This window comes from Moschus berezovskii, chromosome 16 (genome assembly GCF_049115385.1).
Source record: "Moschus berezovskii isolate FMDL1 chromosome 16, NW_MosBer_1.0, whole genome shotgun sequence".
In the NCBI taxonomy this organism is placed as follows: domain Eukaryota; kingdom Metazoa; phylum Chordata; class Mammalia; order Artiodactyla; family Moschidae; genus Moschus; species Moschus berezovskii.
In genome coordinates this window covers 25,397,503-25,410,322 of record NC_142475.1, presented here as the reverse complement: position 1 = coordinate 25,410,322, position 12,820 = coordinate 25,397,503, and the positions used below count along the sequence as shown (strand labels likewise).

General features: G+C 37.1%; 1 protein-coding gene across 2 annotated transcripts in view; it reads left to right on the top strand.

Annotated features, from left to right (window-relative positions):
- EIF3E (eukaryotic translation initiation factor 3 subunit E) overlaps positions 1–6,089 on the top strand; it is a 53,392-nt gene extending 47,303 nt beyond the window's left edge. For both annotated transcript variants that reach the window (XM_055431738.2, XM_055431739.2), the window contains 3 exons: positions 4,342–4,444; positions 4,725–4,859; positions 5,912–6,089. In XM_055431738.2, the coding sequence (XP_055287713.1) occupies positions 4,342–4,444; positions 4,725–4,859; positions 5,912–5,950 (277 nt within the window). In that variant the 3' untranslated portion in view covers positions 5,951–6,089. The remainder of the gene's footprint in view (positions 1–4,341; positions 4,445–4,724; positions 4,860–5,911) is intronic.
- Positions 6,090–12,820: the final 6,731 nt, after the last annotated feature.

The window sequence follows — 12,820 nt, the reverse complement described above, 5'->3', positions numbered from 1 at the left end:
CTTGATTTAATAAGTAAAGGTTCAACAAGCACATTGCAAAACAGTGAATCCTCAAAGTGGGATTATGAGTCAGAGCAGGCACACGTTTGTGGGTCTTGATGCATGTTGTCAGATTGCTCCAGCCATGATGGAGTACAAGACTTAGAATATGTATGTAAAGAAAAAAGAATAGAAAATTCTAAGTAGAGTTATACAGAATAAAATTGTCTTTCGCTTTATAACTTGACATTAAATATTTCCATACATAAATTATCCCCAAACCTCCAGACTAGAACTGGTTAAACCCTTTTACACTCACATAGCTCCTTCCTCTTTTTCCTTCTTATGCTTAAAGTAGTTTATATATTTGGAGGATTAGGTGCTTGTCCCCTCCTCCCCAACCCTCCAGCTTTAAAGTGAAAGTGAAGTCGCTCAGTCATGTCCGACTCTTTGCGACCCCATGGACTGCAGCCTACCAGGCTCCTCCGCCCATGGGATTTTCCAGGCAAGAGTACTGGAATGGGTTGCCATTCCCTTCTCCATGGAAAGACTGAAATCCTGCTAATGAAATTGTGTTAAAGAAAAAATAAAGAGCAAAGATCTGATTTCCCTCAAATCTCATACATTGAAAACAAGCTGTCATTACAATCTTCCATTTTATCATCCACAGGAACTCTGCATTTTACTGAATACACCTTAGTCTCTCAATTCCAACAAAACAAATGCATTAAAGTATCACGTTGACGTACTTGGTTAAGGGTAAAGATGATCTTCTCTAGCAGCTTTTTCAGGAGACAAAAATCTTGCATGGAAATTATAAAAGTCATCATCTAACTCTGCCTCTTTTTCAATTTCTTCTTTATTTACTGTACAGCTATAAAAGAGAAATTAAACTTTAGGCACTAACCAGAACTAGACTTGTCAATGTGCTTAGTCACTCAGTTGTGTCCGACTCTTTACAACTTCATGGACTATAGCCCACCAGGCTCCTCTGTTCATGGGATTCTCCAAGCAAGAACATTGGAGTGGGTTGCCATGGCCTTATCCAGGGGATCTTCCCAACACAGAGATTGAACCCATGTGTCCTACATTGCAGGCAGTTTCTTTACCATTGAGCCACCAGGAAAGCCCAGACTTGTCAATATTTCTCCCTAAAAAAACACATTTTGGCCGTCCCTGGTGGCTCAGTGGTAAAGAATTCATCTGCCAATGCAGGAGACATGGCTTTAAACTTTTATAAAAGTGGAAGACAAACTGTATGTTGTCACAAGCATCTAACACAATTCATATTTTGTTGAATTAGTGACAGGAAAGAAAAAGAATTGGTTTGGTTTGGATGGGCTGTGGTATTCATGAGGAAGAAGGCTGAAAAGTTCAATTGTAGCTAAATTGTAGAGAATCATGAAACTTGGAAGTTTGAATTTTATTGTTTTGGTAGAAGGACTCATATTTTTGAAAGGAATTTAGGAATAAGCTTGTAGTTGGGCTTTAGGACTAAGCTGGCAACTATGTAAAATAATAAGGTGAGACTCAAGAGGCAGATTAGTTAGAATATTATGAAACAGTCACAAAGCCTGTGCTGGGGTCGTAACTAGGGTGGGAATCAGACAGTAAGTTTTTATTGATTGCCTCCTCTCTACTGGGCATTATGCTAATTGCTGGATATATAGACGTGAACAGGGAAGCTGTGGTGCATGCTCTTGGGTTATATGCACAGTCTGTCATGAAAGCAGATACTCGGTTACACAACTACAGCTCTATGAAAGTGAAAGTGTTAGCTGCTCAGTTGTGTCCAACTCTTTGCAACCCCATGGACTGTAGCCTGCCAGGCTCCTCTGACCATGGGATTCTCCAGGCAAGAATACTGAAGTATGTAGCCATTCCCTTCTCCAAGGGATCTTCCTGACCCAGGGATCAAACCCAGGTCTCCTGCGTTGCACATGGACTCTTTACCATCTAAGCTACCAGAGACTATGAATGCTCTGCAAAAAACAGAATTGTGAAAACATCAAACAGATATATAATGGTTGGGAGAGGTGTCTTGGGAGGCCAGTTAGGGTACTGTTTTCTCTGATACCCATGTAACACATCACTAAGTGAAGAAAAAGGTGTATTAGCCTTTGAAACAAAAGGCACAACATTTGCAAAGGCCCTGAAGTGGTTTAAAACATGTCATAGTTAATGAACAGTGAGGTTTAGTTTGGTTGGTGTGAAGGAGAGTCTTTCAAGATGAAAGTAGTTTGGTAGGGAACTTTGATTAGAGTCAGTGGTTAAGGAGGTAATTGATAGGACTTCTCAATGCCTCAGATGGTAAAGAATCTGCCTGCAATGCAGGAGACCTGGGTTTGGTCCCTGGATCAGGAAGATCTCCTGGAGAAGGGAATGGCTACCCACTCCTGGCGGGCTACAGTCCATGGAGTCGAAAAGAATCAAACACAACTTATTTATAGTTTTAAAAATCTTTTAAAAACTGACTATACCCAGTTAGTAGCTACTAGGAATAACATATCTGTTTTTTTAAAGCAGTATATGGAGGTCTTGAAGATTGGAGTTTTAATATATATAGTACAGATTGTTTCATTTGTGCTTTTCAGAGTAAAATGATCTTGGCTTCACTTTAAAGAGTTGTATTTTGGGGGAATGGAGGAGACATACAAAAGAGAAATTGTTACAGGAGTTGATAAAATAATGTTTTGGAAAATACGTTCTTTACCTTTAGAGTAGCAGCTTCAGCTAAAAGTATTAGGCAATTGCTTACTTTAGCAGTGCAGAAGAAAATGAAATGTACACATTTCTAAAATAAGTCAAGTACCAGTAGGAAATACACGGAGTTTATTGAGAAGCCATAGGAAACACCAGCTGCAGGAATTTTTCCTAGTCAAAAAAATGCCTTGTTTCAGTAAAATTACACAATTCCCTATTTTTAGTAACATAAAATAGCCTTTGCTTAGAGAACAATGATAAAGATAATAAATTGAAACCTGATCATGAAATTGAAGTAATAGTCATGGACTGATTATTCTTTGTTTGCTAAGAATGTGTACTTAAAGGCAAAATTGATCATAAAAAGAGAACAGAACTTGACATGTAAATCCAAGGAGTTTTATGGTTGTGTTGGCTCATACTCATCATCATGGTGTTTTTTAACTTCAAGCTTATTTTAGGGATAAATTTTAAATGATTGTCTTCATTGATTTAGCAGTAACTTTAATGATAGCCTAACTTTTTACATTTGGAACGAAATTCTTCTCTTTGTCAGTAAACATGAAATAGAGATAGCATAGATTATATTATTCCCATAAAGGTATTTTTGTTAACTTGATTGATTACTTTTGCGTTAAGACATCAGTAATTACATAGCTATATGATTTCCAGTACATTAAAAATTTATACTTTAAAATTGGGAGTGCTGTCAGATTAGGAATTTTTATATTCTTGTTTTTTCATTAAACTAGTGATAATATTAGAAGACCTGGCAAGTGTATAATACCTTCGTTGAAGACAGGTGAAAGAGGAGAGTTAATATTTGTGTCTAAACACCTGTATATGCATATATGTATACCGTCCTTTTAAATATTATACATGCATACATAGATACTCTTTCATCATTTGACTGACTGACTTACCTGCTATGAAGGCTTGTGTTTGTGTTAACCCTGATAAATTAAGCCCTGCAGTGGCCTCTTTTTCAAGAGGCCTCTGATCATCAATTAGAAAATGCAAATTGGTTGATGACATCAAAGACTTTAAATCAGAGTCTTGATGTCTGTCATCTTTCTCCTTCCCCGTCTCTTCCGTTTGTGTTTTCTCTGTATGTATGTATGTCTGTTTTTCCTTAAACTCAGTGGCCATTTAGGTATCTATAGTGTACAGTTCAAGGGAGTGTCCTTAGTGCAGAAGAAAATGAAATTCAGCAGCCCTGGATTTTAGTTATGTGCTGCATTTTATTATTCTTAATTACTGATGCTCCTTGTAATAGGTTTAATGTCTATAATCATTACAAATCGTACAACATTTTTCTCCCTTAGATCATTAGTAGTGGAGCACTACTAAGTAAGATACTTTTAAGGAAGCTAGAAAGATTTGTGTAAATACAAATGGGGCCCTCCCATTTGTATATGGAATATGGGGCCCTTCCTTCAAGAACCTTAAATCTGTTACGTGAAATGCGCTAGATTGTGAACAGCTCAAGAAAATAGCACAAACATGAACAATGCAGTTTTAAGAGTCATAATATTTAGGAGAAGATGACCGATAAGTAACAAAAAGTTTCCATATAGAGTATAGGTCAGAGACTGTGTATATAAAGCTAAGTTTTTAACTCAGTTAATGTCATTTTATTTCTTTTTTCTTTTTCATTAGCATGTTGGCAGATAAACTGAACATGACTCCAGAAGAAGCCGAAAGGTGGATTGTAAATTTGATTAGAAATGCAAGGCTGGATGCCAAGATTGATTCTAAATTAGTGAGTGTTGTCTGTGCTGTGTACTATATATATCAGTTGCTGATTATTTTATACTTTGGGGGAAAGTTTTTGTTAGGACATTTATTCTAGAATTTTTGTCTTAATGTACAATAGTTTTTTTGAAGGCAGCAGCTATCTCCTGTTTTTTTGTTGTTGGATGAATATTGTCATCTGTACTGGGCATAAAAATAACATACATGTAGGTTGTGAAGTCATACTCATGACTTAAGAAACTCGGTTGTTTACGTTATAGGACCAATTTTTCTCTGTCTCATTTTAGGGTCACGTGGTTATGGGTAACAATGCAGTCTCACCCTATCAGCAAGTGATTGAAAAGACCAAAAGCCTTTCATTTAGAAGCCAGATGTTGGCCATGAATATTGAGAAGAAACTTAATCAGAATAGTAGGTCAGAGGTAAGAACCACACATCTTCTGTTGTCTCAAATTTGGCAGTAAATAATGTAATATAATTGTTACATGGGCATCATTTGAGAACAAATTAATTTTGGTTGTATCTGATTTTGTATTTGGGGGTAATTTTATTTAAGAATCACTAAACTGAAAAGATTTTTCTTAGATGTTTTATGCATTAGTTAGGAAACAAAAAAAAAATTAAATTATGTGTTCCTAGTTTTATTACAATTGGGTTTTTTTTTTTCTTTTACCCTTCCTGTGTGCCTTCTTTATGTCATTTCCTTAGTGTTTTCAACACATCATTTTGATACTGGCAGATGATAAGTTACATGTGTTATCTCTCTTTCAAGTGCTTGAAATTTGTGTTCCTTTAAATCTGAAGAACTACTTCTGCAAAAATGTTGATCTTATGTTAGTGTTGATTTTACAAAATTTGACTTTATCTGATATTCATATTTAAGTGTCAGAAAAATAGATTTCCACTTTTGGTAGAAATCCTTCATATTAGATATTAAAGGAATTTGACTAGCCTTGAAATTTTGGGATTCCACACTACCCCTAATACTTTTCAAGCATTATGATTACTTATCGCTGGAGGTTAGAAAGTTTTTATAAAATAGTTGAGCTGCATTCAAGGATCTCATCTGATTGAAGTTTTATTAACAGGTTTGTGTCCTTAGCATAGTCCTTCAGTTTTAAACATTATTGTCCTTGCCTGTTCCATCCAAGTATAGAATTAACTGAGCCTGAAAAATAACTATCGTGTAGTTGTTATTTCTATATGCTTAAGGGTCAAGTTATATTGGTTTGGATTATAATATTGGTGATATTGTCATTGTTATACTTTCTAATTGGTCAAAAACTATATCATATGGTATTTTGCTGTGTTGTTCTGAAACACCTCACATTTCGTAATTGCAGAAGTTGTTAAAGTTGTAGAGAATAGATTGGTAGAAGTATGGCTAAAAAAATGCTAGTGTCACTTTTTTTTGAAGTTGTCTTTTCAGAAATTATTTCTTTTCACCCTGTTGATTTCTCTTTGTGTATTTTAGGCTCCTAACTGGGCAGCTCAGGACTCTGGCTTCTACTGAAGAACTGTACAGAAAAATTAAAAAACCTTTAAAAGAAAGGTGAAATAATAAAACCATTATATAAAGGTGAAACCTTTTAGAAACAACGTATTTACTATAAATTTTGGAGAATTTGAATAAAATTGACAGTTTCATTTTATTTTTTTGTGTATGTGTGTGATTTTTTTTAACTTTTCATTTTGAAATAATTATATCAATAGTTTTCCAATAAGTTGCAAAAATAGCAGAGGTCTTATGCAACCTAATATAGTTTTTCCCAATTTTTTCCTTGTATGTTGCTATAATCCAGTATCAAAACTGGGGTATTGACATTGGTCCAGTGGTATGAATAACTCTGTGCCATTTTATCACTTTTTGTGTTACCATCCCTACAGTCAAGATGCAGAGCTTTCATCATCATCAGGAAGGTCTCCTCGTAAGAGTCATGCCTACTCCAACCAGCTCTAACCCCTGACAACCACTAATCTGTTCTCTTGATCTGTAATTTTGTTATATGAAAGTGTTAGTCACTCTGTCGTGTCCGACTCTTTGTGACCCCATGGACTGTAGCCTGCCAGGCTCCTCTGTCCATGGAATTCTCCAGAAAAGAATACTGAAATGGATAGCCATTCCCGTCTCTAGGGAATTTTCCTGGAACCTGGGTCTCCCACATTAAAGGCAGATTCTTTACCATCTGAGCCATAGTAGAGGTATAATCTTGTCATTATGAGAATGTTAGAGCAACAGTATGTGACTTTTGTTGAGGTTAGCTTTTTCTACTCATAATCCCCTTGAGATCTGTCCAAGTTACAATGTATGTCTGTAGTTTGTTTCTTTTTATTTCTAAGTTGTATTCCATGATTTTAATGTACCACTTGTTTGACCTGTACCTCTTTTAGAATAGTTTGATTGTCTTCAGTTCAGTTCAGTTGCTTAGTCGTGTCCGACTCTCCGCGACCCCATGAATCACAGCACGCCAGGCCTCTCTGTCCATCACCAATTCCCAGAGTTCACTCAAACCCATGTCCACAGAGTCGGTGATGCCATCCAGCCATCTCATTCTCGGTCGTCCCCTTCTCCTCCTGCCCCCAACCTTTACCAGAATCAGAGTCTTTTCCAGTGAGTCAACTCGTCGCATGAGGTGGCCAAAGTATTGCAGTTTCAGCTTTAGCATCAGTCCTTCCAATGAACACCCTGGATCGATCTCCTTTAGAATGGACTGGTTGGATCTCCTTGCAGTCCAAGGGACTCTCAAGAGTCTTCTCCAACACCACAATTCAAAAGCATCAATTCTTCGGCAATCAGCTTTCTTCACAGTCCAACTCTCACATCCATACATGACCACGGGAAAAACCATAGCCTTGACTAGATGGACCTTTGTTGGCAAAGTAATGTCTTTGCTTTTTAATATACTATCATGGTTGGTCATAACTTTCCTTCCAAGGAGTAAGCGTCTTTTAATTTCATGGATTGTCTTCAGTTGGGGCTGTTAACAGATAAGGCTACCACTTCTTAATGCCTTAGTTAAAGTGGCTCCTTAGTCACTCAGTAGGCTACTACAGAGACTTAAATAGGAGTGTAAGCTGAATTTTATAAATACCTTATTGAATATGATGTGGAAGTGTGTGTGTACACATATACACACACAGTTAAACATAAGATATTCAAGAAGTATATACAGTCCCTGTTAGCCTCCTTTACCTAGAAGTGGTTTGATTTTCCACTTTGTTGAACTAAAACCCAGTCACATGACAGAAGTATCTGTTAACTGCTCTCAACAAATGGTACAAAGATAAAGGATACATGCATATTTTTCTTTTATTTGACACCTGATCAGGCTGCCATTAACATACAGTTAAGTTTGGAGAATACAGGTCAGATCTGGTGCTTGTGTTAAGATCTCTGGTTTGTGGTATTGGTTCTTCTAAAGTATAATGCAAAGAAAGGTGCTAAAACTAGAGAGGAGGATTCCCAAAGAGGGTAAGCCAAATGCTAATTTTTGACTCATCTATAACTGTTGTGAGAATGCCAAGTTTAAAGGACCACTTATAGTACAAAATGATCAAGGTTCATAGAGAAAGTACCAAAAGGTGGCATATCAGCAACTACATAGAAGTAGACCCTCATTACCTCGTGTTGGAGCTAATTCCTTGGGTCAGAAGTACTTATCTGTAATAAATGGAGCAATAGTTATATAAAATTGCATGTGTTAGGCTATATTGAAATGGGAAGGGTGTTAAGATACCCGTGTTACCATCTTCACCAGTGACCCGAGGGCAAAATGTTCTGAAAACATCATTAATACTCACTTTTTAAGTCAGTTGTTCAACCAAGGTGTTAATGGCAAAGATTTCTAGGTGATTATATCACTAGCAATTAAAAGCAAGTCTGACAGTTACTTCATTTGTCATAGTGGACCAATAAAAACTGTAGGGAGGAAAGAATGTGTCAGGCATTTTTAACACCTGTATATCTAAATAACCCCAAGGAAAGAAAGAAATCCAACATTTGACTGCCTCACTCATGCCTAGAAGCATTGATAATTTGCTGTTAATATTTATATGTTGTTGATGAGGAAACATACACAGATGGTTTATTCAAGGTCATACCTAGTAAATGTTAAACATGGAATTGAAAACAGACATTTTCAGTTATATCATACTATCTCTCCTTATGTCATTGCTTTATAAATCCTACACTAAGTTTACGTAGGGTTAGAGGATATATGTTTAGTATGTTGTAAACGAGGATCTTGATTCATAAAACTATCTCATCTCCAAATGAGACCAGAGGTTGTTTTTTTTTTAACCAATATAATAATTTGATACTATTTGGATCACAAAAGGACCTATTGGAACATATAAAACTCTAATGACTATCTCTGATTTTTTTATATTTAAATGTTCTTTCAAGATTATACACTATATAAAGTTCAGTTCAGTCACTCAGTCGTGTCTAACTGCGACCCCATGAACCGCAAGACACCAGGCCTCCCTGTCCATCACCAACTCCCGGAGTACACCCAAACCCATCCATTGAGTCGGTGATGCCATCCAACCATCTCATCCTCTGTCGTCCCCTTCTCCTCCTGCCCCCAATCCCTCCCAGCATCAGGGTCTTTTCAAATGAGTCAGTTCTTTGCATCAGGTGGCCAGAGTATTGGAGTTTTCAGCTTCAACATCAGTCCTTCCAATGAACACCCAGGACTGATCTCTAGGATGGACTGGTTGGATCTCCTTGCAGTCCAAGGGACTCTCAAGAGTCTTCTCCAACACCACAGTTCAAAAGCATCAATTCTTCGGCGCTCAGCTTTCTTTATAGTCCAACTCTTACATTCACACATCACATCCATCCACTGGAAAAACCATAGCCTTGACTAGATGGACCTTTGTTGACAAAGTAATGTCTGCTCTTTTATATACTGTCTAGGTTGGTCATAACTTTCCTTCCAAGGAGTAAGTGTCTTTTAATTTCATGGCTGCAGTCACCATCTGCAGTGATTTTGGAGCCCAGTAAAGTAAAGTCGGCCCCTGTTTCCCCATCTATTTGCCATGAAGTGATGGGACCTGATGCCATGATCTTAGTTTTCTGAATGTTGAGCTTTAAGCCAACTTTTTCACTCTCCTCTTTCACTTTCATCAAGAGGCTCTTTAGTTCCTCTTCACTTTCTGCCATAAGGGTGGTGTCATCTGCATATCTGAGGTTATTGATATTTCTCCCGGCAATCTTGATTCCAGCTTTTGCTTCTTCTAGCCCAGCGTTCCTCATGATGTACTCTGCATATAAGTTAAATAAGCAGGGTGACAATATACAGCCTTGATGAACTCCTTTTCCAATTTGAAACCAGTCTGTTGTTCCATGCCCAGTTCTAACTTGCTTCCTGACCTGCATACAGGTTTCTCAAGAGGCAGGTCAGATGGTCTGGTATTACTATCTCAGAATTTTCCAGTTTATTGTGATCCACACAGTCAAAGGCTTTGGCATAGTCAATAAAGCAGAAATAGATGTTTTTTTTTTTTTTTTTTGGACTCTTGCTTTTTCGATGATCCAGCAGATGTTGGAAATTTGATCTCTGGTTCTGCTTTTTCTAAAACCAGCTTGCTTGAACATCTGGAAGTTCACGGTTCACATATTGCTGAAGCCTGGCTTGAAGAATTTTAAGCATCACTTTACTAGCATGTGAGATGAGTGCAATTGTGCAGTAGTTTGAGCATTCTTTGGCATTGCCTTTCTTTGGGATTGGAATGAAAACTGACCTTTTCCAATCCTGTGGCCACTGCTGAGTTTTCCAAATTTACTGGCATATTGAGTGCAGCACTTTTACAGCATCATCTTTTAGGATTTGAAATAGCTCCACTGGAATTCCATCACCTCCACTAGTTTTGTTCATAGTGATGCTTCCTAAGACCCACTTGACTTCACATTCCAGGATGTCTGGTTCTAGGTGAGTGATCACACCATCGTGATTATCTGGGTCATGAAGATCTTTTTTGTACAGTTCTTCTGTGTATTCTTGCCACCTCTTCTTAATATCTTCTGCTTTTGTTAGGTCCCTACCATTTCTGTCCTTTATTGAGCCCATCTTTGCATGAAATGTTCCCTTGGTATCTCGTAATTTTCTTGAAGATATCTCTAGTTTTTCCCATTCTATTGTTTTCCTCTATTTCTTTGCATTGATCACTAAGGAAGTCTTTCTTACCTCTCCTTGCTGTTCTTTGGAACTCTGCATTCAAATGGGTATATCTTTCCTTTTCTCCTTTGCTTTTCACTTCCCTTCTTTTCACAGCTATTTGTAAGGCCTCCTCAGACACCCATTTTGCTTTTTTACATTTCTTTTTCTTGAGGATGGTCTTGGTCCCTGTCTCCTGTACAGTGTCACGAACCTCCATGCATAGATCATCAGGCAATCTATCGGATCTAGTCCCTTAGATCTATTTCTCACTTCCACTGTATAGTCATGAGGGATTTGATTTAGGTCATATCTGAAATGGTCTAGTGGTTTTCTCCACTTTCTTCAATTTCAGTCTGAATTTGGCAATAAGGAATTCATGATCTGAGCCACAGTCAGCTCCCGGTCTTGTTTTTGCTGATTGTAAAGAGCTTCTCCATCTTTGGCTGCAAAGAATATAATCAATCTGATTTCGGTGTCGATCATCTGGTGATGTCCATGTGTAGAGTCTTCTCTTGTGTTGTTGGAAAAGGGTGTTTGCTATGACCAGTGTGTTCTCTTGGCAAAACTCTATTAGCCTTTGCCCTGCTTCATTCTGTACTCCAGGACCAAATTTGCCTGTTACTCCAGGTGTTTCCTGACTTTCTACTTTTGCATTCCAGTCCCCTATAATGAAAAGGACATCTTTTTTGGGTATTAGTTCCAGAAGGTCTTTAGGTCTTCATAGAACTGTTCAACTTCACCTTCTTCAGCGTTACTGGTTGGGGCATAGACTTGGATTACCGTGATATTGAATGGTTTGCTTTGGAAACGAACAGAGATCATTCTGTCGTTTTTGAGATTGCATCCAAGTACTGCATTTTGGACTCTTTTGTTGACCACGATGGCGACTCCATTTCTTCTAAGGGATTCCTGCCCATAGTAGTAGATACAATAGTCACCTGAGTTAAATTCACCCATTCCAATCCATTTTAGTTCACTGATTCCTAGAATGTCATCTCCTGTTTGACCACTTCCCATTTGACTTTGCCTAAAGTTAATATTCGTATTTTACTACTTTACTTTTCAAATACTACTGCCCTTTGAATTTGAAAGATGATGTCACTATGGATTACCAGTATCAATCAGGAAAAAACTGTACATAACTAATGGTCATATTTGCACATTCCAAAATGTATTTATTGATAAAATGTATATTTGAAGCATGTATAAAAACAAATTACTTGGTTCTGGATTTAACGTTAGGTTTTGATAACAGGTAAACTGTCCTAGTAGGATGTTGACCACAAATGATGTACTAATTAATATTTTTGTGCTGTTTATTTTTTTCCATTCAATAATAGGCACTAATTTGTGTCAGCAGCTTTTACAGGCACTGGGAACACGTCAAAGAAACTTAAATAGTTGCTTGTGTGTTTTTTTTAAAAGTTTCTTCATATTCATAAATGTATATGCTTTTTAAAATATGAAATATACAAAAGACTGTATTTAACATCTCAAGTGTAAAGAAAAATAAAATCTATACCCATTAACTAATATCTCCTACCTACTACTTGGCTTAAGAAATTGAGTGGTTCTCTTAACTTGAAGAGCCTGTGAGCCCCTCACTAACTGTATTTTCCTCTTTGGCCCTAAGAAGTAACCATTACCATGACTTTGTGTTATTTCTTTGTATATCCCTACAAAAAGACTTATTTTTTCCTTCATATTTTTGATGTATATTTAATTGAAATGCTTTGTATTCTATGGCTTGCATTGTCAACACTGAAACTTACCCATGTTAATTTGATAAATTCATGTATAGTCCATTCCTTTTCACTGCTTTGTAGTATTCTCTGGTCTGATTATGCAATAACTGATTCATTCAACTGTTGATGAACATGGGGTGTTTCCAGCTTCTTACCTGGGATTTATGAAACTAGACTGACAGTCAGGTGTCTGTTAACTGAAATGTTAAATCTATTTCCCCTTGTGCTTATAATATATGAGTTTATTTCTACCATCTTACTATAACACTTTCTGTATGTTCCACTTTGACTGTTTTCACCTCCATTTCTTGCCTTCTTAAGGTTCCATTTTTCTTTCATCTTCTGTTAGTTGGGTGACTAAGCATTCTAGTTTTCTAGCAGTCACCCTAGAAATTTTAATAGCCATGTGGGGTCTTGGCTTATGCTGCATACAGACTTTGTAGTTGCGGTGAGTGGAGGTTTCTCTCGTGGGGC